The sequence below is a fragment of the Leishmania mexicana genome, chromosome 33 (assembly GCF_000234665.1).
Source record: "Leishmania mexicana MHOM/GT/2001/U1103 complete genome, chromosome 33".
Taxonomy (NCBI): Eukaryota; Euglenozoa; class Kinetoplastea; order Trypanosomatida; family Trypanosomatidae; genus Leishmania; species Leishmania mexicana.
In genome coordinates this window covers 345,722-370,415 of record NC_018337.1, presented here as the reverse complement: position 1 = coordinate 370,415, position 24,694 = coordinate 345,722, and the positions used below count along the sequence as shown (strand labels likewise).

General features: G+C 58.9%; 8 protein-coding genes across 8 annotated transcripts; all 8 read right to left on the bottom strand.

Annotated features, from left to right (window-relative positions):
* Nucleotides 1-687: 687 nt before the first annotated feature.
* Nucleotides 688-3,483, bottom strand: LMXM_33_0880 (conserved hypothetical protein; the record flags this gene model as incomplete). The annotated part of the gene is made up of 1 exon (XM_003878627.1): nt 688-3,483. The coding sequence occupies one exon, from the start codon at nt 3,481-3,483 to the stop codon at nt 688-690; it is 2,796 nt and encodes a 931-aa protein (XP_003878676.1).
* A 1,398-nt stretch (nt 3,484-4,881) lies between these two features.
* Nucleotides 4,882-6,585, bottom strand: LMXM_33_0870 (conserved hypothetical protein; the record flags this gene model as incomplete). The annotated part of the gene is made up of 1 exon (XM_003878626.1): nt 4,882-6,585. The coding sequence occupies one exon, from the start codon at nt 6,583-6,585 to the stop codon at nt 4,882-4,884; it is 1,704 nt and encodes a 567-aa protein (XP_003878675.1).
* Nucleotides 6,586-7,517: 932 nt separating this feature from the next.
* LMXM_33_0860 (putative 60S ribosomal protein L13a) lies at nt 7,518-8,186 on the bottom strand (the record flags this gene model as incomplete). Its single annotated transcript, XM_003878625.1, has 1 exon — nt 7,518-8,186. One exon carries the CDS (start codon nt 8,184-8,186, stop codon nt 7,518-7,520), a length of 669 nt encoding a protein of 222 aa, XP_003878674.1.
* Nucleotides 8,187-9,849: 1,663 nt separating this feature from the next.
* Nucleotides 9,850-10,740, bottom strand: LMXM_33_0850 (serine/threonine-protein phosphatase PP1,putative; the record flags this gene model as incomplete). Its single annotated transcript, XM_003878624.1, has 1 exon — nt 9,850-10,740. The coding sequence occupies one exon, from the start codon at nt 10,738-10,740 to the stop codon at nt 9,850-9,852; it is 891 nt and encodes a 296-aa protein (XP_003878673.1).
* A 3,012-nt stretch (nt 10,741-13,752) lies between these two features.
* On the bottom strand, nt 13,753-14,718 carry LMXM_33_0840 (putative translation elongation factor 1-beta; the record flags this gene model as incomplete). The annotated part of the gene is made up of 1 exon (XM_003878623.1): nt 13,753-14,718. The coding sequence occupies one exon, from the start codon at nt 14,716-14,718 to the stop codon at nt 13,753-13,755; it is 966 nt and encodes a 321-aa protein (XP_003878672.1).
* A 2,473-nt stretch (nt 14,719-17,191) lies between these two features.
* On the bottom strand, nt 17,192-17,425 carry LMXM_33_0830 (putative 25 Kd elongation factor 1-beta; the record flags this gene model as incomplete). Its single annotated transcript, XM_003878622.1, has 1 exon — nt 17,192-17,425. The coding sequence occupies one exon, from the start codon at nt 17,423-17,425 to the stop codon at nt 17,192-17,194; it is 234 nt and encodes a 77-aa protein (XP_003878671.1).
* Nucleotides 17,426-19,689: 2,264 nt separating this feature from the next.
* Nucleotides 19,690-20,424, bottom strand: LMXM_33_0820 (elongation factor 1-beta; the record flags this gene model as incomplete). The annotated part of the gene is made up of 1 exon (XM_003878621.1): nt 19,690-20,424. One exon carries the CDS (start codon nt 20,422-20,424, stop codon nt 19,690-19,692), a length of 735 nt encoding a protein of 244 aa, XP_003878670.1.
* Nucleotides 20,425-21,206: 782 nt separating this feature from the next.
* Nucleotides 21,207-21,584, bottom strand: LMXM_33_0815 (conserved hypothetical protein; the record flags this gene model as incomplete). Its single annotated transcript, XM_003878620.1, has 1 exon — nt 21,207-21,584. The coding sequence occupies one exon, from the start codon at nt 21,582-21,584 to the stop codon at nt 21,207-21,209; it is 378 nt and encodes a 125-aa protein (XP_003878669.1).
* Nucleotides 21,585-24,694: the final 3,110 nt, after the last annotated feature.

Genomic DNA, 24,694 nt, shown 5'->3' with positions numbered 1-24,694 from the left:
GGCTGTGGCACGCAACACAACGGCCTTTTCCCTCTCCCCTCAACTTGAGTCCATCGTCCCTGCCATACAGCAGGAGTCCAGGTCCCACTCTAGCCCTTCCCGGCCCCCCTCCCGCCACAGCCCCACCTCGCGTGGTGCAACGCAGCCATAGATACATGCCTTGCAGCAATGCGCACACCCAGTCACCTCAGCACCGCCCCGGCATCGCAGGTCGCCTCACAGCCGCACCCATCATGCAGGCCACCACCACGTGCACACCCTCGCGCGGTGCCCCAGGCCCACCCATACACACACGCAGAGAAGAGAGAGACAGGTCTTATGGCTTCTGCTGCTCTTGCGTGTTCGTACCGAGCATGGCGTAGCTTTAAGTGCAAGAGACACGTGTGTGTGTGGGGGAAGGGGTAGCGCTTCAAGACAGGACATTGTGTCGCAAAGAACTGCGCTCCGTCAGTTTGGTGGCGTGACGGCAGCAAAGGGCCGCCGCAAGTCACAACCAAAAAAAGAAACTGGGGGTGATGTTCAACGCGACATCTAGCGCGCACAAGACACAAGCCAGCGTGCCACTATGTATATATATATATACTTATCTTGATGGTCCAACACACAAGCACTCATCACGGCGGCTGCAGCGACCGTTTGCTTTTTTTTCGGCTTGCTGCGTTGCACGGCGCCGCTCCCGGGTGGGCGCTATATCACCCAATTGGAAGAGCGCTGCAGTCCGTCCAGGACATCGGCCAAGTACACCCGAAGTGCCCTGTCGTGCAGCCGCTCCGAGTCGCCTGCGCCGGCAATACCATCGGGGATAGGAAACAGCAGCGGCGTCGCCGATAGCTCCGCGATGCCGGCATGCAGAGTGCGGCGGGGCGCATCGCCCAGCATGCGAGGCAAGATCCCATGTCGCCTCGTCTCTTCCTCGACCAGCTCCTCGCCACCCGCGCCATTGCACACCCACGATGTCCCCGCACGCGTCATGACGCCCCGCTGCACGCTCACCGGCCGTGTCGTCAGAAAATGCGCGCGGGAGTCCGTCACAGTCGGCTGCTCCACTGGCACTGATCCGTCTCTGAGGAACTGCTCGCGCGCGGCGTGCGTGTGATCATAATAGAGAAGAGCAAAATGCGTGCGGAGGCCACCGAGCAGGGGCTGGAGGTCAGCCACCGTCGCCACTCGCCTCGAGTGCAGCAGCTGCTGCACAACGTACGCACGGTCATCGGTAGAGAGAAAGTAGCGCCGTCGGTCGGCCCACAGCAGGAGCTGGTCGGCCCACACAGAACGCAGCGGCAGGCCCAGTTCGTCGATGGCGTGGCGGTACACCGTGATGAACTCTGGCGACTCCACTCGCAGGTACAGCTTCAGCAGCCGTGAGACGATTGGCGTTGTCATGGGTACCTTTGCCTCCTCCATCCTCGCCAGCACCTCAGCCGCCCGCTGCGCCGGGCACATGGAGTTGTGAGCCTCTTGCAGGAGACAGCTGTAATAGAACTCGTCCGTGCAACGCAGCACCTGCGTGTCGCGCGCAGGCTGGAGGTAATCTTGCTCGTAGCGTGGTAGCTGGCACTTGGAGAGCGCGTTGAGTGAGGTTTGCAAGAGGTACTCCAGTGTATGTACCTCAGCAGTCGTGTAGCCCCTGCCGCTACTGCTGTCACTGCCTGCAGGACTGCCCAGTCGCTCCAAGGCGTAGCTGTACACCGCGAGCACCACGTCCGCTGCCCGCACAGCGCCGGCGGAGATGAGAAGCACGGTCCATATCTGCGCCTTTATCTGCGAGACAGCCCCTGCTGCGATGAGCGCTCGCGCGAGGCGCACTACGTGGTGGTTTTCCTTGGCCGCCTGCAGCATAGAGAGAAGTCGGTGAAGGAGAAGCTCTGTCAAGGCAAAGCCAGCCGTGGCGGTTCTGAAGTCGACCTTGCCGCCATGCACACCGGAAGAAACGGTCGCTGGGTGGCTCGGTGGAGAGAGAGGAGCAGACATAACCACATCGCTGCTTGTGGAAGAGGCGGCAGATGTTGCCGGTGGCAGCGCACGCGGCACAGCATCAACTGCTTCCGGTGACGTCTTAAAAGTGGTGGCCGCCGCGACGCTGCTGACTCGAGGCCCTCTTCCGCCCTCTGCCCCGAGCAGCAGCACCGTCTCCGCACCTATGTCCTCGCCGTCCGCGAGTGGTGGGTAGCCAAGAAGGCGCCTCGCTTCGGTGAAGTAGAGCAGCGCTTCGGGGACAAGCCGCCCTGCGGCACACGTATCGATGAGCGCGGCGTAAAACACCTGCACCTCGTCCTCGCTGTACGCGAACGTGTTTGCGCCGCCAGCCTCGGCTGCAGAGGACAGCGACGAGGCGGCATCACTTGTCTCACGTCGCACACTCCACGACAGCGGCTGTGGTGACCACAGAATCCCCTCCTCCTTGCAGAACTGGTAGAAGGCGAACTCACCATCATCGTCAAGGGAGGCGTAGCGAACAAAGTTCAGTGCCTCTGCCAGCAACTCCGAGGACTGCCTCTCCGATAGCCCTGGTGTTGTCGCTGAAGAGGGTGAGTGCTCGTGGCAAGAGGAGTGCCCGCTCGCTGCTGCAGCCAGCACCGCCACGGCTGCCTTCCGCCGCACGGAAGCCACCTGCCGGCACGCATCCAGAATCGCCAGAGCGTCGGCAAGTGCCTGCTCTTTGCACCCTTTGACCGCCTGCGTGCCGGTGGCCTCGACGCACTTGTAGTACTCTGCCAAGCACAACGCGCGCCACAAGCAACGCACCAGCGACAGCTCTGTTGCCACCTCGCGCGGCGTGCGAACCGCTAACGACCGCAAAACCTTCGCGGCCGCAGGGCTTGCATCTCCTGTGGTGGCGTCATGCCCCTCTGCATGCAGAGGCGCCAGCAATTGCGTGACGCAGTAGGAGGCAAGTCGTGTGAGTTCCGAGGTGCGCTGTGTGGCGTACGCGCTATCCACCACGAAAGTGCTTACAAGCACTGCACCATCGGCGGCCAAATTCGTGCCGCTGCCGCTCGCTGTCGACAGGCCGGCGTGCCCGCTGGCATCCGGCTGCCCGGCCCCGGTGACAGAGCCATTAGTTAGAGGAGCACAGGGAGTCCGTAGCATGAGCGCTGCGGTGGACATGTGCTCCCGGGCGGCGTGGTAGAGCTCGATGCATGTCTCATGCATGTCAGCGGCGTTCGCGACTTGAAGGTGGTCTTGAACCGTCTTGGTAGACGCGTACGCCAAGCGCTGCGGCTTCATGAACTCCATGAGATGCGCGTAGAGCAGCGGCCGCTGCGCAGGAACAAAGTTGGAGCGACTGAATCGATGTATGCGCTGGATGAGGTCATCATTCGAGAGAAGAGAGAGCTCTCGAGCTAGAGCAGGTGAAACGGTACCGCTGATGACGGTCTTGCCACCGTCACCAACGTCCTCTCGAGTTCCGTACGAGGCGGCGCAAGAGGAACCGCTCGACGTAGGCTCCGCGTCCGCGATGCGCACAAGTGGCGGCATCATAGGAGTGCGCAGCAGCCGCGAAGGACGAAACGCCGCGGCAGCGACAGTGGCGGCATCCAGCAGCCCGGCGCATCTAATACGATTTCGAGATGCTTGCGCTGAGCGCGAGATGACATGAACAGAATCACTAGCGCTGGGGCGGTCATGTGGGATGGGGTGAAAAGGTGCACTATACCGGCGTATGGTAGCCGTGGCGGGCCCTGCGCTTGACTGCGCCAGCCGGAACGCGCCTCGTCTTTCCCACCTTTGCAGGGGTGTGAGCAGCAAACAGGTGCCTCCTGGTGTGTGATGCCCGTTTGGCCTCATCCCGCCTGCCTCGCACGTTCGTACCTCCCTTACCCCGTTCCTTGTGCGCTCGCTCCGATTCATCATCGGCACACACGAGCACACATGCCAAGAAGAGAGAAGCATGGCCAGACCCGGGGAGGGGTCACGTGCAGAAAATAAGATGAGCAAGCAGGAGGTTCGAAGCGCGAGAAGATGGCGAGAGCGAGATACATGGCGCTTCCTAGAACAGGTCACACTTTGCTCGCTTGTCATCTTGCTTGGGACAAGCAGAGCACGTATTGCACCCCATGAGCAATAGGCGGTGGCCATATACGCCGAGCAGCAAGCCTCACCGCTACGTGTGCTGTCAATCCTGCTGCAGCTGGCATGGATACTGTTGTGCTGCAAGCCACATCCCGTTGTCACGATTGTACGAGAAAGCGAAAGAAACAAAACGGCAGCGCCAAAGCCGGTGCTGCGCAGATTAGCCACTGACAAGAGTGAACATCTACCCATCAGAGACATGCACCTTGCCGATAGGTACAAGCCATTCGTGGGACCGTCGTTTCGATTTTGTTTTTCTTTTTACCCTTTCTCTGTGTGTGCGTGAGTGCGTGTGTGTGTGGTGTGTGGGTGGGTGGGTGCCTCCAGGGGCTGCTGGCACTTGCACACACTCGGGCGCCTCCACGTGTTCGCCCACGATGTCAAAAAGAACCGCCAGACAACAACCACAATGAGAACAGAAAAAGTCGAAGCTTGTGTCGTGTGTCCGTGTCACTGCAACACACCCACACAGAGAAAACGGCGCCCAGCCCACACGGAAACACCTTCACGCAGAGATCGGGAGGGAGAGAGAGGGGGGAGAGGGCCATGAACACGCACGCACACGTTCGCACGAACACCGCAGACGCGTTCACCGTTGACGCAGAAACCAACGGCAGACAGAACCAGAAAAAAAACAACAAAAACAAGGCAATCCGCGCCACGATAGCCAGCGAGCAACATAGAGTCGTACAAAGATAGAGGGAGGGAGGAAGAACAGCGTGCAACGCCCCCCGTCCGTGACGGCGCAATCAACATAAGGAGCAGCAGCAGCAGTAGTAAAAAAAGGGCAAGCCTGCGCGGATGGGGCTACTCCTCCGCATCATCCGCTTTCTCCTGTGGGTCGTTCTTGATGCCCTTGAGAGCTGACATGATGTCCATCAGGTTCAGCTTTGTCGCTGGTGCAGGGGCTGGCGCCGGCGCAGGCTCGTCCTCGGCCTCCTTGCCGACGACCTCTTTGTTGGCGGCCTCTTCGCTGACCGTACCTTCGTTGGCACCCGCGTCGCCGTCACCCTCTTCCTCACCATCCTCCTCATCATCCATGACATCCTCCTCGTCAGCGAGCGGGGTCGTCAGCTCATCCTCAGCCGTCTGGGCGCCCTCCTCCCCTTCCACATTCCTCTCTCCTTCTTCTACCAACTCGGCCACGGCGGCCGACGCGTCTGCGGCTGGCGCCACCTCCAACTTCTTCTTCTTCGGCTGGCGAGGAACAGGGCGCCGCCGCGCGGGAACATATGTTCTAAACAACTGCTCCAGCGGACCGTTGTGCCACAGCTGCCACTCCGCGCTGTTTGGGCTGTCGCGCCGCCGACACACCCACGCCGCCCAGGCGCCGTCCTTGTCCTCCAGGTCGCCCTCGAAGCGCTCGCGCGGTGGTGGGTCAGAGACGTCGGGGAGGTCGTACACCTCCTGGTGCAGAAGGCGACACGTCAGGGCACCGCCCGCGGTGATTGCGCCGCGGTCACGGCGAGCGTTACGCCCTCCTTGGCTGTGGTGGTGGCTGTGTTTGTGATGCGGCTGGTGTTGGCCGCCGTGGCCATGCCGATTATTATTACGATTCGCATTGGGGCGGCCGCCTCCGCCACCACCTACGGGGGCGCCACCGATGGGGGTACTGCGTCCGCGGCACAGTCCCATCAAGTACGCTACACACAGATCAGCAGGCGCATTACGGAACAGACACGTCTCGCCGTGCTGACACACGCCCCACACGCGCAGGCAAGGGTGGGTGCCAGCCGGGGTGCCGGCGCTGCCCTGAGCGAGTGACTCGTCTATCGTTGGGCCTCCACGTCGTCCACCCGCCGCATCACCGCCGCGGCTGCGACCACCAGCCGCGATGTTCATAGCAATGGCTGGCAGCTTGCCCAAGTTAGTCGCCCTGTCGCCACCCGCCAGCATGGAAGCGGCCATGCGCTCGCCTGACGGCGCCACCGCCTCCGCAGGTCGCTCCAGCACGTCATCGGACATCTCCATTACATGAGAAGGCTTATAGTTGAGCCACGACAGCAGTGATGGGAAGGGCACTACCCTGCTCGGCGTGTACGTGCGCGGCCGAATGATGCGAGTGAAGCAGGGCGCGCACAGCATGATGCGGTTCTTCAAGTCGATAGCCACACTGTCCGACTCGACATTGTCGCGTCGGCACTTCACACAGCCGAAGCAGACACGCTCAGGGAACTGAAAGAGCTGCGTGTGCAGCGCTGCCTTGACATTGGCGTCTGGCGGGAGTTTCTTGACGCGCGCACGAAACGAAGAAAAGTTGTTGATGGTGAGTCGCGCTGGACGATGGCCACCGGCAGCCGGTGCAGCACCACCACCAGCGGCGTTCGCAGCCACCGCCCGTGCGACGGCAGTGGCTGCTGTCGACGAAGACGCCGTGGGGACAAGCGAGCCCGACGGCTTCGCGTACGGCGCCGACAACGGCGCGGCGTACGGACGAGAAGGCTGCGGTTCCTTTGGCATCCTCTGAAACTGCGCAGCCAAACTGTGGAAGACGATGCTAATGCGATGCATCACACAACGAGAGAGTCGAAGGACACAAAGGTAGTGGGTAGGTAGTGGACGAAGAGAGCCTGCGATGCATGGCTGCGCAAGAGTGCCGGTGAAGGCAGCTCGAAGGAACCTGCAAGTGCATCTAGCAGAAAGGCGTGACCTTGCAAGGCAAGTTGCGAAACCCATGCGTGTGTAGCGATGGAAACGCCTGTGTGTGTGTGTGTGTGTGGGCATGTGTGCGGAGGAGGGCGGAGTCCAGAACAGCCGATGAAAGAGGCAGAGACTGTACAAGTCGCCCCGACCACACACGGCTTCCTTTTTCGTCCTGTCTCGCCCTCGCCAGCCTGTCGCTCGCACTTTCCTGCTGTCAAGCTGCCCATGGACCCTCGTTCTTCACCCGTTTGCTTTGCTGCTTGTTGATAAAAATGAGAGTGCGCGAGACCGCACACGCACGGAAAAAAAAGAAAGGGAAACGAGAAAGGAAAGACGCAAGTCGAGCTCACCATAGCCACACACACACACACAGCCGCAGAGAGAGACGCACACCAACGCCAACAATACACATACACATACACAGTTATATATATGTGTGTGCCTACCGCGAGACAGGAAAACAGGGGGAGGGGGATATGGAAGGGGGGGAACGAGAGCAGCCGACATGGCAGGTGTATTGGAGGGGCGCGGCCAGTGTTTGGCCGAAGCGAGTGCACAAGGATGGGACACGAATGAGCAGAGGAGCGGCAGCGATGTTTCTGCCGGCCGGCTGCGCCCTCTTGGCCCTCAAATTTTCGTTCGTCCCAAAGTGTTCACCCTTTAACGCGTCAGCAGCCCGCGTGACCTCTCCGTCCCGCTCCCCTTTCCGTCAACGTCGTCTCTTCTAAGAACCATGCGGGGTGGTTGTGCCGATGTGTGTCTGTGAGTACGGAAGCATGTGCTAGCCGATTGCCGTTTGCTTAAGCGTAGCCGAACTTCTTGAGCACCTCCACGTTGTGCTTGGGCATCTTGGCGAGCGCCTCCTTGCGGGCCGCCTTCCACGCGTCGCGGAGCTTCGCCTTCTTTTCGTGGTGGCGGCACGCCTTCTCCACGCGAGCCTTCTCAAGATTAGCGACGACGTCGCTGTACTTCCAGCCCACGTGCTTGCACATGTTGCCCAGCACCGTGTAAGGGCGCTCCGAGCGGTAGCACATGTGGCGCTGGGCGCGCGGGATCACCACGCGCCCACCCGTGCGCACCACGTTGGGCGGAATTCCCTCGTAGGCCACCAGCGAGTTCAGCGCCTTCATACCGCGCTTCGTGTACCGGGGCAGCATGCTGCGCACAGTGCGGACAAACACGTCGGACGGGGAACGGTGGTGGAAGGGGCCCTTTGTGGGGTTCGTCAGCTTCCGCTTGCGCAGGTACTGCAGGTACTTGATCTTGTTGCGGATCTCCGTACCGGCAATGTTGAGCTGCTCGCATCGCACCACGGTGATCTTCTTACCCAGGAGCAGCTGCTTCGCAACCACAGCCGCCGCGCGACCAAGTACGTGATCCTTCAGGTCGATCACAATGATCTCGGGGCGGTGCCTCTTGGCGCTCTTGCGCTGCGCGCGCAACGCATCCTTGCGGCTTGGGAAGGCCATGTGTGTGAGTGTGCAATCGACTCTGCAACAACTGAGGCATGCAAAGGCGGGAGCGGCGAAACAAGATGGAGGTGGGAAAGCGGCACGCACGCAGCCAAGCACGCGGGCACCCGAGAGAGGGGGTACGCGTAGGCGGGACAGGCAGGACGAGTGTGTGCGCGTGTGCGATGCATCCAGCGCAAACGTCAATAGAGACGAGAAAGATGAGATTGGTTCAAGGTGAAGATACCGTAGAGCAACGAGAGCGTGGCATCGAGTAAGCTGAGTCACATCACGGCTTTTCCTTATTTTTTGTTTCGCTCTCTCTCGTTTCCTTCTTCGCACGCGTGTGGCAGCGCCAGCGATGAAGTCGATGGTTAGCGGTGGCTTTTCTTGTGTGTCTGCAGGATGCACGGATGGTCCGCATCAAAACGTGCAACAAGCCATGTTGCACAAGCCTGCAGACACACCCCGACGCATCGAGCGGCGACAAGTCCCATGGACGGAAATGTGCGCGACGCCAGAAAACGCAACAACGCCGGCAACAGTCGGTGAAGAACTCCTGCCTGCCTTTCCCATCAGCACAACCACCACGCGTGCACTTTCACCCAGACACATGAGTCCCGTATCCACTGACACAGTGTGAAGAAGAGGGTAGAGTTGTGGTGGGCAACCGAGTGTTGGGTCCCACGCTTCGTCGTTCCCTTTTGTTGGGGGCGTGATAGAATGCCGTTCCTGAGCGCTTTGTTGTTCTTCTTACAAGCGAGTCGATGCCAAACGTACCGAACACCTACACACGCGCACACACACACAGACGTGCGCACACAGACAACGGCTGCACGCCGCCCAACACAGTCGAAACTCCTGTACTTTCATTCGTTTTCTATGTTACCCTCCGCTCCCGCCAGCCCCTGTGAGTCACCCCCCCCTCTCTCACGACTGTCGCACAGGCTGCAATGGCCAGCATATCTTACACCAAACAGAGAAAAAGAAGGAGAGGGGCGTCAACTGCGCCGTATCTCATCAGCTGTCCTGCTCACCAAAATCAACGGCACAGGTACACCACAACAGCGAGTCAAACAACGAACAAGAAGGGGAGGGACAGAATCTCCACAAGGTACCATCCCCTTACGCGGCCAAGACGCATTGACTCGCCGGCTCACGCGCACAGACAACGTGGGCGAGGAGGAAGAGAGGAAGAGAGGGTGCAGAAGACTTTATCAAGCCGCGGTGAGAGAGAGAGGCACACCAAGAATGTGTGTGTGTGTGGGGGGGGGGGGCACACAACGGGACGTAGTCGCTCCTGCATTAGACACGACGTCACGAGGGAAGGAAAAAAAGAGTAGAAATAGAGGACAACTTAACAGAACAGACGCAACAAGACGCACATCGGTGTGTGCATTGTGCACGTGTGCACGTGTACGTGTGTGTGCACGTGCGTAAATGCCAGTGTACACCTGTGAATAGTTGAACTCGTACGCGCGGCTGCGTGGAGTTTAAAGAGGAGAAAGTCGTCACTGGGGAGCAAAGCACGCACAGAAACGCACTCGCAGAGCTCGGGAAGCAAACCACCACCCATCCACAGCGGTCTGTTTCCGCAGCAGCCGTCACTTCTGCTGCTACTCCTGCTGCTGCAGTGGCCTGCCTGGTTAAAAGTGCGCGCCCGTACATACCTTCACTGTTCTTAGTACTCAGGCTTAAAGATTTGGAAGCTGCACATGCAGTTTTCGTCCATCAGCATCATTGCACCGCTGTTGGTGAACTCGCCGCAGTAGTTGGACGCGCTAAAGATGGTGACGAGGCGCCTGCCGGCAAAAAAAGAGTAGCCCTCATCCACCACCTGATGGGCTCGGAGAACAATGTCGATGCCGAGGCTGTCGCACATGCGCTTCACTACATCCTCGCCAAAAGTAAAGCTAACACCGCGCTCGCTTGGTTGCCACCCAGACGACCCCTCCTCCGGATCGGACCAGAGAAGGTCGCAGGCAAGTCCCTCATCCGGCACTACCAACGGCCGGTAGATCTGCTCAATTTGACGCAGGTGGCGCAGTTCGGGGCTGAGACCGCCGTGCATGCACAGCGCGATCTCCTCGATCAACGCCGCCACGGGGAGGCAGTTGAACACATCCGTGAACTCCTTGAACAGGCGCACGTTAAAGCGCCGCTTCACCTCGTCAAAGAAGCCGTAGATGCGGCAAATGCTGTCCGTCTCGTGGTTTCCGCGCAGAACATATACGCGTTTTGGGTACAACACCTTCAACCCCAGCAGCACCGTGATCACCTCCGTCCCATACTTGCCGCGGTCCACGTAGTCACCGAGGAAGAGGTAGCGCGAGTGGGGAGGCAGTCCGCCCGCCTTGAAGATTTCGACGAGGTCGGTGATTTGGCCGTGTATATCACCGCACACGTTGATGGGGGCCTCGGTGCGAACGAGCATCGGCTGGCTCATGAGGATGGGGCGCACACGACGCAGGATTAAGCGAATGATATCCTCCTTCAGTAGAGTGACGCCACTGCGCCACTCTGCCAGGATGCTGGTGACTAGCGTGTAGATGGAGGCGTCCTCGGGGGTCATCCACGTCGTGGGGGATGTCGACGTCGCAGCCGCCGCCGCGGCTACCGCGGTAGATGCTGTTGCCGCCTCCGCAGCAGCAGCCGGCATTTTGTGCGCATTACGTGGACTCTTCTCACCCGAGTGCTTGGTGGCAGAAGACGAGGAGGACGTCGAGGAGACGCTCGAGTTGCGGCTACCGTGGCTGCTCCCGTGAGGGCTAGAGATAGCAGGGCTGGTTGCGGTGGCACTTAGCTGCTGATGGTGCTTTTCCTTCGCATGCACGGGCGATGCGACGACGTCCTCCGCTTCCTCATCGTGCAGTGCCGACACGGGCGACTTCTCTGACGAGCGAGAGCGGCTTCGCTTTCGCCCGCCCACCTGTGGTCCCGTACCGTGGCGCATGAGAGTTTATGCAGACCCACAAAGGCGAAGAGGAAGAGCAAAAATGCGTCGCGCACACGGCAAGCTAGGCACAGCGTACGTGGGAAAGAGAGACGGCGCGCAGCGGGTCGAGATAGACCGGGGGTGGAAGGACAATGCGCAGAGGGGGGAGGGGCGCGAGCGACCCGGAGAGAAAAGCACGCCGAACGCAGGGACTCTTGCGACACAGGCACACGCACACGCACACGAGCGCTTGTTCTCCGTGCGTGGCGTTTCGTCTCTGTCGAGGTGCTGCTGTCTCTATTCCGTCCTCTCTACCGCGTATGCGTGTGCTAGCGCGTGCTTGTGTGTATGAGGAAGACGGCGCCAGATTCGTGTAGAGGTGGCACTCCCCCGCGGAGAAGCGCGCATGATGGTGCATGCGTGAGGTTGAGCCCGTGGCAGGGGGGGTGCGAGCGATTCAATGAGCAGTGAGTCAGAGTAAAGGGTGGGGGCGGTTTTTTGTACGAGTCGTCACGGAGACAGCGCGAGTGAAGACATACCCACGCAGTGGCCTGCGTAGCTGAGAAGCGAGGCATGCGGAAGCGCTGAGTGGAAAGCAGCAGGGGGCTGCTGCAGAGACATGTGGGAACGCCTTGCACGAGCGCACGCCTGTGCTCCACGTATCACGCCTCTTTCAATTTCCTTCCGCGGCGCTTCACATGGTGGGTATCCTAGACACTCGAGCCAGCCGAAGCACGGACGTGGAGAGACCGAGGGAGAAACAGTTCCATGCTGTGACGCTGTCCTATATCTCGAGTTCACTGCGCCTTCGCTTGGACTTGGAGACACACAGTGGCACCGGCACTTCAACACCAATCTGCTACCCTGTCCTCCCCCATCCACGCTGTCCGCATCCCCTCGTGCCTACACCGCACATGGACCAGTCGCCTTCAGTAGGCTATGACTGTGTGCTTATCCTGCGGATGGGAGGCGGCTTGCACTTCCCCTGCTCTCGGCACCTCTCTGTGCGCGAGGGAAGCTCAAGGTCAGCTGTCCGGCCTGGTGTTTTCGCTTGCATTGTGTTCGTCGGAAGAAAGCGATGCTAACATGAAGATCGCATACCTACTTAGTGACTGCAAAGGTGCGCGCAGGTCAGCACCGCGCCTTGCCTCTCGGCATCTGGAGACCTCTCCGCTGGATGGGCGCGCCTGCAGTGCCACGCACCGATGATAAGAACCAAATAACACACACACACACGCGAGAAGGAGAGGCAGAGGTAGAGGAGGGGGGAACCTGCTGGAAGCCGTCCAGGCAAAGCGTGCGAGAGGGGTCTGGGCACGTGAGCGAGTAGAATGGGAGTGGGTGCACGCTCAACTCAGAAAAGGCGTCGCAAGGTCAAAAGAAGAGGGGCAAGATGAAATAGCGCCCACATGTGCGCCGCTCGTGTGCCTGCCTGCGTGAGAGAGACGGGCAGAGTCGACAAGACGATTGCGCAGTATGGTCAAGCCCACATACCATCCGCAGCCAGACGGCAAGCCTCAGCTGGCCATGAGCACACAGGCGCCTACTCGCACACACCTATCCTCCTTTTCCACCTCACCGGCGACGGCGTTCCGCCTCTCTACCCAGCCCCTCCCCTCACACAGAGAGAGAGAGAGTAGCCCTTTCCCTTCGCTTCAAGGCTGGATCAATACCGATGCCTTTTTATTTTATCTTTTGCTTCTCAGAGAAAACCACCACAATGCTCGCTTGGTATGGGTGTCGCGCCGTTGCTGTCGTCGCTGCGATGCATTTATTCTTTTATCGAATAGAGCCTATGCCTTCGTCTTCACAGAGCGCCAGTTGCGGATTGTGAGCGTGCCACCGTGTTGCGTATGTGTAAGGCGAAGCGTGGCAGGTAGAGAGCGGGCTCAAGAAAACGCAGGCAGCGAGCCAGCGAAGACATGCGCACCAGATAACGGCGCAGAGGCTCTGTCACAGCTTCCAGCGTAACTCCATCGACCGCTGCCCGCAAACGTTGAGCATCCGCTCTTTGCGTCTCTACCCCTCTCCCTTCTCCACGAGAGAGGCCAATACACCACACAGACCCGCACAAGCACACACACAACGCGCCAAAAACTTTGACAACACGTGTGCGTCTACGTTGTTTTGTTGCTTATCTTTTCCTTCCTGTCTTCTGCTTACGTTACAGGACGTGGAGAGCACGCCACACACGACAATAGCAAAACGAAAAAGGAAGACTGATGTGGGCGAGCGGGGCTCGAAGAGACGCCCGGCAGCCTGCATGGCGAGCACGAGTGAAACACCCGTACCCCCCCTCCCTGCCCAACCCATCACACACAATGATTCACAAAAGACCATCACTGCACAATGCGATTGCATCGGGGGGAGGGGGGTTCAACGACGAGGAATCGCTGTAGTGCACGCCGGCCTCAAATCAAGCACAGAGAAAAGCAAGCTCATCCGTCTTGCAGATTGGAAACGATGCAGCGACTACACCGCGACCACCCTGTGCGGCTCGAGACCACCTATCCGGCCCATCGCTGTCACCGCACAAGAAACAACGGCTACCCTACCCCCACTCCCGATACAAGGCCTCGCTCAGTAACGCGTAGTACCACCCGCGCACCGTACGTCACCGCCTACTAATTCGCCCTTTTCAGAGTCACCTCAGATCTTGTTCCAGGCGACGATATCCATCGACTGCACCTCCTCCTCGAAGCCCATGATCATCTCCTCCAGGTCGTCGCCGGACACCTTGTCGTCCTCAATGACGATGAGCTGCTGCAGCTTCTTCACGCCAAACGCAACGGGCACCAGCTTGTGGTCGCCCCAGATCAGGCCGTCGCGCTCGATCGCGTGCAGCTTCTTCGCGAGCGCCTCCAGGTCGATCGTGTCGTCCCACGCCTTGACATCGAACAGGATCGACGACTTCGCAATCACCGCCTTCTTCGCCTTCTTCTTCTCCGCGTCATTGGCCTTCTTCGCCTCCAGCGCTGCCTTCTCCTCCTCCGTCGTCTCCCCGAACAGGTCGATGTCGTCCTCCTCCTCCGCGGCAGCGGCAGCCGCAGCGGCGGGCGGCGGCGCGACAGCAGCAGCCTTCGGCGCAGCCTTCTTCTCAGCGGCAGCATCCGACACCGCCGCCGCCGCCGTCGCCGCCGCAGGTGCGGGCATGCGCAGCTCCGGCGCAGCAACGCGCACCGGCGCGCCCCACGCCTTGCGCTCGCCCTCGGTGTACGTCGCCATGTTCTTCGCCCATCGGTACAGGCTCACGTGGTTCGCGCCGAGCAGGTCGTTGAACGCCTTCACGTCCTCCGCCGTCGGCTTCGCGCCGCCAAGGAACAGCTTGCCGCTCAGCCTCGACTCGAGCTCGGCGGCCTTCTTGCTCACGTCCTGCAGAGACATGTCGGGGGGCGGGGGTGCGGGGGTGGTCGGGAGGGGAGAGAAAGAGCTAGGAGAGCGCAAAGGATAAGAGGGTGTGGACGGCGTAAACTGCAGGAGAGGCGGAGGCCGCGTCAGCAGGTGCGGGGCGGGTGAGAGTGGGAGGGAGGGGGGGCACGCGCGGAGTGCGCAGGCGCGCAATGTCACCAGCAAAAGGCAGAGAGCGAGAACAGAGAAAGTTGACGCAGAGGGCATCGAGCACTCGGAGGGGAGGATAAGTTGGGGGTGTACAAAAGGGAGTATAATCTACACACACACACACGTGAGCACAGTTTGTCCGCGACTGCACGCTGGCGCAGTGCAGTAATCGATCACCCTGAACTTTGGGAAAGCACACACGATTGGGGCGTGACCGTGCAAACGTCACGGTATCCTCGGCTTTTCGTTCTCTCTCCGATGTTCCCTGTCAGAGCCCTGACGGCGAACAACCACCACCACCACGAAGACCAACCGACATCACCACCGTGCACTTCGCGCAGTTGCACCGTCGTTCACGCTGAGGTCAAGTCTACACGCTTGTCGACACCACGCGGATACGTCTGAGAAGACACACACACACGCACGCACACGTGCACGTGCACGTGCACGTGCACACAAGTAAACAAGAGTACAAGCGCCCCAAGCGCTAAAGGTTCGCTTCACGGCATCTACGAAATCGCGTACTTCACCGCCTCACCAGCAACCACCTTTGTCGACTGAAGATGCTGTGGAATCCGCAACTAAAAAAAAGGCACGCGCAAGCAAGGCACCGACCGTCCCCCCCCCCGCTCGCACCACGGCTGCTCGATGGCGTCCTTGTTGAGCATCGCTACAACAGCGTAGCAGCACAGCACGAGAATCAAGTACCAGGAGGAGGGCACGAACAAGTACACACAATGAAAAAGAAGGCAGATAAGGTTTTTTTTCGTGATCAACGTCCCACTCCACCAACTCCGAGTGTCGACACGTGCACGCATACAGCCGCAGCCCACGCGCACCTGTCGCACTCCGGCTACATCCAGGCCGGCGAGGGCGAGCCCTCCGCCGTTCCATCGGGCCACGCCGCTAGCGGGCCCGCCCCGTCCCTCCTCGTCCATTCCTCGCACACGTGCTGCGCGATCGGCGCCACACGGGCCAGCGTGCACTGCATGCCATGATCCCACAGGGTTACCTTCAGAGCCCTGCTCGAGGGCGGGGGCGGTGGTGCGGCGTGCAGGCACCAGGGGCGGGTGGCCTGGGTGCATGCCGCAAGAGCTCAGCGAGGAGGTTGGCCAGCCGCAGGCCAGGGCCCTCTGAGGCCCTGCACTCTGCCGGCATATGCCATGCCCCTCCCTCTCGGTCGCCTCAACCCGTCGCATGCCGTAATACGGTGTGAGCAATCTCCACACGGAAGCCTGGACAACTCGATGAGGCCATTCAGGGGAGCTCTCGCCATGCTTCGGGCATCTCCGCCTCATCAGCCCACCCAGTCGGATGCAGAAGATGCTGCACATTTCGCACACACACGCACATTGGGACTGATTCATATGGATCTCTTTGCGCCGTTTTCCTCCATCACTCGCGCTCTGCTGACCTCTGTATGCTTTCTTCGGATGCGATACAGCATGCCAGCTGTCCATGAAAGCCTGTGCGCACAGGGCTCGCACTTTGGCATCCTGGGGCCTGTTCCATTACGACGTTGTTGTCTGTGTGGTCCGCTGTCGTCATCGCCCGTTTCCGTCGATATCACCAGGGGCGTGTCTGGATGGCTTGCCCGCCTGTGCCGCGACAGGTGGAACGCTGCCATGAGTCAGAGGCGGCAGGGGCATCCCGCCTTCTGCTGAATCTGCATGCAATTGACAAGCATGGGTGTGTCAAGCGGAAGGGGGGCGCGGATAGGCATGCGCCTGGACACAATGAGCTCACAGCGAGTCATTCGGAAGAAGCGTACAGGGCAGCGATCGGCACTCGGTGGGGAAAGCCCATGCGGTGCAAGTGCCATTTGCGTCATCACACCATTGCGTGCACCATCACAGCGCGAAAGGAGGCGTGCTTCAAGCCTCGGGCGAGCCGCGAATCGCGCACAGCATATATCGGGCTCAACGCGGAAAGACGGAGGAGTAAAACGAAGAAAACGTCGTTACTGTGGTCTGTGCAGAACGAGGGATCCGACGCGGGGTGCGCCAGCCATCATCGTGCCGAATTAGCTGTTCGCGTGCTGTCCCCGTCGTGCTGGGCAGGTATGTGACTGAGTGCGTCGATATGCGTTCAAGATATCTATCTGTCTGCGTGCAGGCGCCACACTAAACAGATACGCGCCCAAGCGAGCAGGCGGAGCCACAAAGGAAAAGCGAATGATGACGCACCTCCATGTCGGCTATCCTGTGCAATGAGACCCACAAGCATCCAGAGAGGAAAACGCTAGCCACACACACGCGCGCACATATATATATACGGCCGACTCAAGGGCAAAAGGGTTCCCAAAACGACAACGTACCACAGCAACCGATGCACTGACATCCATACACCCGAACATTGCGCGAGAAATTAGCTTCAATGACAAGCCAAGACACGGCCGCTGTGCACGGCAGTACATACAGTGTTATATATATATATGTGTGTGTGTCAGGTAAGATGCGGCATGTTGCACGCGCTGTTGCTGAACGCGCCGTGAGTACCCACCTATCATTGTCTCTCGCCATCTCTCACACTACTGAGTCCCCGGCAGGTCCCACGACTTGCGTTCCGACTCTGTGAAGGACGCCATGTTGCGTACCCAGCGGTAGAAGGCGATGTTGTGCTCGCCAAACATCTCGTAAAACTTATCGACGTCCTCTTTAGCCGGCTTCGCGCCTCCCAGAAAGAGATGACCCGCCAGCGCCTTCTCCAGCTCATCCGCGGCGGCGCGCGCCTGCTTGATGTCCTTCTCTTTGGCGGGGGGCATTATGGCGTTAGCGAGCGGTGAGAAGCTTGACAGCTGACAACGGAGCACGCTTCGAACGTCCTAATGGCAAAACCGGCAGCAGTAAGCGCAGGGAAAAGAAGGGGCTGTGCAGAAGCACGATCTTCACCGCGCAACCTCAGCTTGTTCCCCGGGCTGTTTCGTTCTTCTCTTGCACTGTCGTTATGGAGCGCACATCAGCGAAACGGCAGCAACCGTCATTGAGGAGAAAAATGTACGGAACAGCAGTGCCAATGTGATGTGTGTGATAATGTGTTTGTTGTTGTTGTTTTTGGAGGGGAAGGTGAGAGGTATGTCGTTTCCATGGTTGGCACCCAACAACACGGTAAGTCACACGTTCGCGTCGCATGAGTTTCGATGGGTTTGCGTGAGTGGGTAAATAAGGCGGTGCACACGTGCGCCAACTCCGAAGAACAAAACAAGGAGACAAAGAGGAGGAGAAACATGCAAGACAGTGAAGCAGATCGGCAAGCGCGCACACGGAGAGAGAGAAGCACAAGAAAAAAGTGCAGATGGTGCTGAGTCCGTTGCGGGCTGGGGGAAGCCCGAAGGTGTGATAGGTGCGCGCACATGGGATGGCAAGCGTCGCCCAGGCACACGCCAACACCGCCGCGTGGTACTCAACCGAAACATACAGTGCTCTTTACTGCTTTCCACTTGTTTCATCCCCAAGTCGAGTCCAGCCACCGCCAAGGCTAGCAAGCGGGGGGGGGGCACAGGCGCACAGTGTATGCCCACCCCTCGTTGTTGCAGGAGAAAGAAAAGGCAACCTCGTTTCCTCAGCTGCGGAGTCAACATAGTAAGCCGCATATAAAAGAAAACACCCGGCATCTCCGCCACCTTGACGAGAGGGAAGCAGCACATGCGCTTCTTGAGCTTCAGGGAAAGGGAAGCTTCGCGTGTGTGCAGAGCATCGGTGCCAATCCGTCCTCTGGCTTGTTTTCTTGGGCGGGGGCGGGGGCGGGGGGACTGTGGCCTCACGGTTGTCGTTTTCTTTTTTGTTTTCCTTGTGGGGGAGGTGTTTCTGTTACAGATAGAAAAGAGAGCTTAACTGGCGCTCGTGCGACTGGGTATGTCTATGTGAGGCACAAGTTGCACGCGTGCACACACACATACACACATACACACGCTCACAGGCGAAGCGACAAAGGGGGACGGACGCCGTCCCATTTTTTTTTATGCGCGCGTATGCCAGTTCACTTTTTTATGGGGGAAGGGGGAGGAGGGCACGTTGAAGACAGCAAAACAACAGGGGAAAACAAAGTCAAAGAGAGACACCCACACGTAAAAAAAAGCAAGAAACACGCACAGGAAACCCGTTGCTGCTGCTCCTGCTCCCCCCCCCGCGCATGCACACACACACGCACACACATGGGGACACGGGGAGTACCCTCGTCCTGTCGATATGAACGCCGCTGACGCGTTTTCAAGCCATGCGGCGCGTGAATCCACGATCGAATAGGGCGGGAGGGGGGTGTCAGTGACGTGCGCGAGGGCAACACAAGCTGATCTACACTGTGTGCTTTCTTATTCAGTGTGGGACGAAGGGGTGTGAAAGAGGCGCACGCAACAGCGTTGATCGGCTTCAACAGGTGGACAGAAAATTTGGCAAACGGCACAGAAGGCGGGGAGGAGGAGGGGCGGAGAGGCGGAGCCACAGAGAGGCAGATAGAGCTGCACACACATTCCAGAACAGGGAAAGACGCGTACCCCCTACCTACGCCAAAATGCGCGTTTTTTTTTTCATCTCTCCCCCCCCTTCGCTTGTTGAACTTCGGCTGTGTGTTCGCCTCTGCAAAGACAGCCTCCTCCACGCATGAAGCCCGCTTCTCCGATCCCTCCACCTCCCTATAGACTGTCACTCACGTCTCCATACCGCACGCATCCGATCTCGGGGTGAGCGTTCTTTGTTTGTCTTGCCCTTCTCTCCACCCGCCGCTGCTGCTGCTGCGTCGCTGCCTTGCCTCGATCAGCCCGCACCTCACTCCATGGCATCGCGAATAGGTTAACTTGGGACGACAAAGATCATAAGAATGGAAACTTTTGTCGGCTGGTGGGTGTGAGTGCGTGATGCTGATCCCCATATGCGTTCTCCTCCCCCGCCCTTCCTCACGCCTGCCTGCCCCCTTCTCGTGCTCTAGAGAGAAAGAGAAGGGCCGAAAGCGTAAGACAAAGTAGCGCGCTTGAGTAAAGAGGGAGGTCTGCTGCGTACGTGGCGAAAAGCATACATGTCGCCTCGAATCACCTCAGATCTTGTTCCAGGCGACGATATCCATCGACTGCACCTCCTCCTCGAAGCCCATGATCATCTCCTCCAGGTCGTCGCCGGACACCTTGTCGTCCTCAATGACGATGAGCTGCTGCAGCTTCTTCACGCCAAACGCAACGGGCACCAGCTTGTGGTCGCCCCAGATCAGGCCGTCGCGCTCGATCGCGTGCAGCTTCTTCGCGAGCGCCTCCAGGTCGATCGTGTCGTCCCACGCCTTGACATCGAACAGGATCGACGACTTCGCAATCACCGCCTTCTTCGCCTTCTTCTTCTCCGCGTCATTGGCCTTCTTCGCCTCCAGCGCTGCCTTCTCCTCCTCCGTCGTCTCCCCGAACAGGTCGATGTCGTCCTCCTCCTCCGCGGCAGCGGCAGCCGCAGCGGCGGGCGGCGGCGCGACAGCAGCAGCCTTCGGCGCAGCCTTCTTCTCAGCGGCAGCATCCGACACCGCCGCCGCCGCCGTCGCCGCCGCAGGTGCGGGCATGCGCAGCTCCGGCGCAGCAACGCGCACCGGCGCGCCCCACGCCTTGCGCTCGCCCTCGGTGTACGTTGCCATGTTCTTCGCCCATCGGTACAGGCTCACGTGGTTCGCGCCGAGCAGGTCGTTGAACGCCTTCACGTCCTCCGCCGTCGGCTTCGCGCCGCCAAGGAACAGCTTGCCGCTCAGCCTCGACTCGAGCTCGGCGGCCTTCTTGCTCACGTCCTGCAGAGACATGTCGGGGGGCGGGGGTGCGGGGGTGGTCGGGAGGGGAGAGAAAGAGCTAGGAGAGCGCAAAGGATAAGAGGGTGTGGACGGCGTAAACTGCAGGAGAGGCGGAGGCCGCGTCAGCAGGTGCGGGGCGGGTGAGAGTGGGAGGGAGGGGGGGCACGCGCGGAGTGCGCAGGCGCGCAATGTCACCAGCAAAAGGCAGAGAGCGAGAACAGAGAAAGTTGACGCAGAGGGCATCGAGCACTCGGAGGGGAGGATATATGCACACCCTCAGCGGCTCAGTAATGGCATCGCTCTCCTTTCAGACCCAGCAACGTGTCGTGGTTGCGACTCGAGCTGAAGGGCGCGTGCATACCGCGCTGCGGCGGAAGATAACAGGTGGGGAACAACACAGACAGACACGCTTGAAAAGGTGACAGTGCAATGTCGAAGCACAGCAGAGGAGAAACCCCACAGAGTTCAACAAGGTGTTTTGCGGTATGTTTTCCTTTGTTGTTGTTTACTCTCTCCGATTATGATGTTCGCTTTCTCTTCCGGCTTACGGCGTTGCTGCTGCTGTTGCCTTCCCCAGTGGAGCCCACCGATGGATAAAGAAAAGGCCAGTGCCACTTGTGGAAAGGGCGGAGAAAAAAAACGCCGCGGCAGGCAGGTGGCAGCGGAGGCGAGTCGGTCCGCGTGCAGGCAACACGCACGCCGATCTGCTCAGCAGCGTCGCGAGGAAGAGGCGTGGAAGAGGTGCGGTAAAGGTAGAAAAAAGGAGCAGAGCAAACGGCTCATCAATGCACGTCTCATGCCGTGCTCAACCCAGCATCAGCGGCGGTAGTGGCAGCGGCCGTGGTGGGAGGATACACACGCAACGTTCGCACAACAAGCTTAGCTTGATCCAAGAGGGACCCGACCGCAGAGCGCAGGTCGCGCTTTGAGGATGCCTGGATCGTTACTGCAACGGTTCGCTGAGACGGATCCTCACTCCACCAGTACACCTCCTTCACAGTTCCGGCAAGAGAAGGGTCAGTCTTCAGCACCCTCCAAAGAACGCTGGCAGACGCCGTGTCAGGTAGTGGCAGGCGCAAGCTGCACTCTATTGAGAGATCATTCTTCTTGTGAGAGCCGCTGCGCTTCTGCCGGGCAGTGCTGCTGGAAGAGGCGGTGGGCTGGGCAGGCATTTGCGTGGCACGGCAAAGCTTCGCGTTCTGCAGAGAAGAAAAACTGTTCGAGGAGGGTACCACTGTTTTCCTTGTCGTCCCTCTCGGTAGAAGGACGCTACCTTGCCGTTTGGATCTTAGCCTTTCGCCGGCACGGTATTGTGGTGCCTGAACTGTATCAGTGTAGTGGTGCGGGGAGGCGAGAAAGGAGAGGCGGCATCAAACGATCATAACGAGAGGCCCAGAGAAAAGTGGCGTGGTGGGCGCGCACTAGTGGCATGTGCGTGGGCAAGGGGAGAGAGAGGATGAAGACGAGCGACGACACGAGTACAGCGTATGCACGTCGGTGAAACGCGCAACTGCAGCAACGAAAGAAAAAAAAAACGCAGCGCTGCTGCGAGGAGTGTGAGCAAGGTGGTATTCCAAGCTAGCGAACCTGCGAAGGAGCGCCTTTCGCTTGAGAGGGGAGTGAGATACGGAGTTGATGCAGCGCGGCTCTGCTCTGATGAAGAACTAGAGAAACCTTGTAGAACCCTCTTTACCCCATTACCGCCGCTCGCTGCACAGCCTGCCTCCTCTCACAGGCCCAGGTGTATCACCTCCTGAAAGATGAACGGCTAACAGCTCGAGCGAAAGGGCGTCAAGCAGTAGAGACAGTAAGGGCGAAGCGGCAGAGCAGCGGCAACCAGGTTGTGTGTTACCACGTCGCAAACCGTGCTCCACTTGAACGCGTCTTCTGAGAATTCTCCACAACCCTGAAGGCCACCCTGCGTCTCTGGTTTGGTTTCGTTTTGTTTTTCTAGCTCCTAGAGCAACCTGACCTCCTCAGACGCACCCGCCAGAGACAACAATGAACGAAGAGGAGGAGGCTATGAGCAAAGAACAACCACACACACACGCACACGCCTACGCACACACGTCATCGGTCAGAAACGTTGGCGAAACAAAGACAAAAAAAAGAAGCTTTAAGACCGTAACTTCGAAGCAGCCAGATAAAAACAAAAAAAGGAAAGACAGCGTCTTTGTGAGTGGAGCTACGCACACGTGTGGACCCGAAGGGGACGGGAGGGAGGGAGAAAAGATGAGGCGCGAGAAAAGAGGCCACGTGCGAAGTGCATGACCGTCCCACGTAGACAAGAGGCAACGATGTATTTTTTGTTTGTTTGTTTGTTTCATTGACCTGTTCCTCCGCTGCTAACTTCCCTCTAGCATCAAGGGGGTGGTCTGCAACAATGCATCTGCGTGAACGAGGACCCCGATCGTTTATTCCGTGCAACCACGAAGCAAGAAAAATAGTACACCACCAACTACGCCTCCATCATGAATGCTACACATCAACGTACATGCATACACCATACGCGCAGATGCAGATACACAAATAAAAGACCGGGGGAAGAAGGGAAGAAGGGAAAAGGAGGGGAGGCAGAGAACCTCGGTGCTCCCTGCTCTCCCCACGCCACTGATAGTGCGTGGACAATACAAAGTAGCTCACATAAATACACAAATAATAAACAAGAAAAAAAAGGGTGGTCGCATCGAGCACGAAAACACAACACGCACAACACTTATATGTATGTGTGTGTATATATATATATATATAAAGGGAGGGAGGGAGGGAGCCTCTGACAGAAGACAACACAAACCAGTGAGAGCGTGTGTGAAAAAAGAAAGAAAAGGGAGGGAGGATGGAGAAGCGGAAAGGCTGGAGGAGGCAAAAAACACGCAAGAAAAAAAAACAAGAGCAAAGCCAACGAACCATTAGAAACAGAAGACACACATTTAAAAAAACGTTTACCAGTATGGCACCTGTTCACACACACACACACAAACCTCGAGCGGCAAAGCAATACAAAAAAGGGAGGGAGAGGGGGGAATATAAATATTAACTATATATACATATGCACACATACATATAAATACACGTACATGCATACATATATTACATATATAAATGTATATTAACTACACATACATATATACAATGTTCAAAACATGTACTAGCATGAAAGCAAGGCAAATCCTGAATACGCGACGCATCCGTTCCCGTCTGTACACTCGCAAAACGTGGGCACCTTCAGTCAACTTGGAAGTGGCGTGCAAGTGATATGTGCGAGTTGTTGGTCCGTATTTGCGTGTTTGTGTGTGTGTGTGTGTGTGTTCGTAAGTTAGTGAAGTGGTGCCAAAAGACAAGGGCGTCTGTTTGCCTCGATGTTCCGTCGCTTAGGCGGGTTGGCGGTCCCTTCGATCTACAACCGTTGCTCGCCGCAACAAGGGACGAGCCAACGCCGCCTTGTCTTTTTTTACTTTTCTTTTCGCCCTCCACCTCACACATGCTCAGGCAGACTTTTTTTCTGTGTCATTTCCGGTCGCGCCTGCCACTTCGCACGTACGCTGTTGTCCCCTATTCCGTTAAGCAGCTGTTGCTGCCAACGCTGCGACCCTCACGCGCACCCCTCCCCCCCGGCCGCGCATGCAAAGCCAAATGGCGGGAATTCTGTCGCTTGCCCAGCGTGAGTCCATCGTCCCTGCCATACAGCAGGAGTCCAGGTCCCACTCTAGCCCTCCCCGGCCCCCCTCCCGCCACAGCCCCACCTCGCGTGGTGCAACGCAGCCATAGACACATCCCTTGCAGCAATGCGCACACCCAGTCACCTCAGCACCGCCCCGGCATCGCAGGTCGCCTCACAGCCGCACCCATCATGCAGGCCACCACCACGTGCACACCCTCGCGCGGTCCCCCAGGCCCCACACACACACACACCAGCGGGCAGTGGGTGAGGGTCGGGTGCGACGCCCTCCACTCACGCTGGCACCTCGCCCATCATGCGCATGGCGCCGACGTGTTCAGCGGCGCGGGTCGCTCCGACGCACCGCCGTCCACGACCTCACTCCCGACGTCAGTGCCGCTGCAGCGCACTCGCCTCCCCAGGTCGTGGGTGCTGGGCCCTGTCCCCACCAGAAGCGGGTCGGCATTTGGCGAGCATCGGGGGGGGGGGGGGGGGCTCGGCTCCTCCACACACACAGAGAGAGTGGGGTGGGGGAGATGTACTGTGGGCCCTGTGACACAACCACGCATGGAGAGGTGTGGCCCGCCATCACGGACAGCGAAGGAGGAACGTCGAAAACAAAGT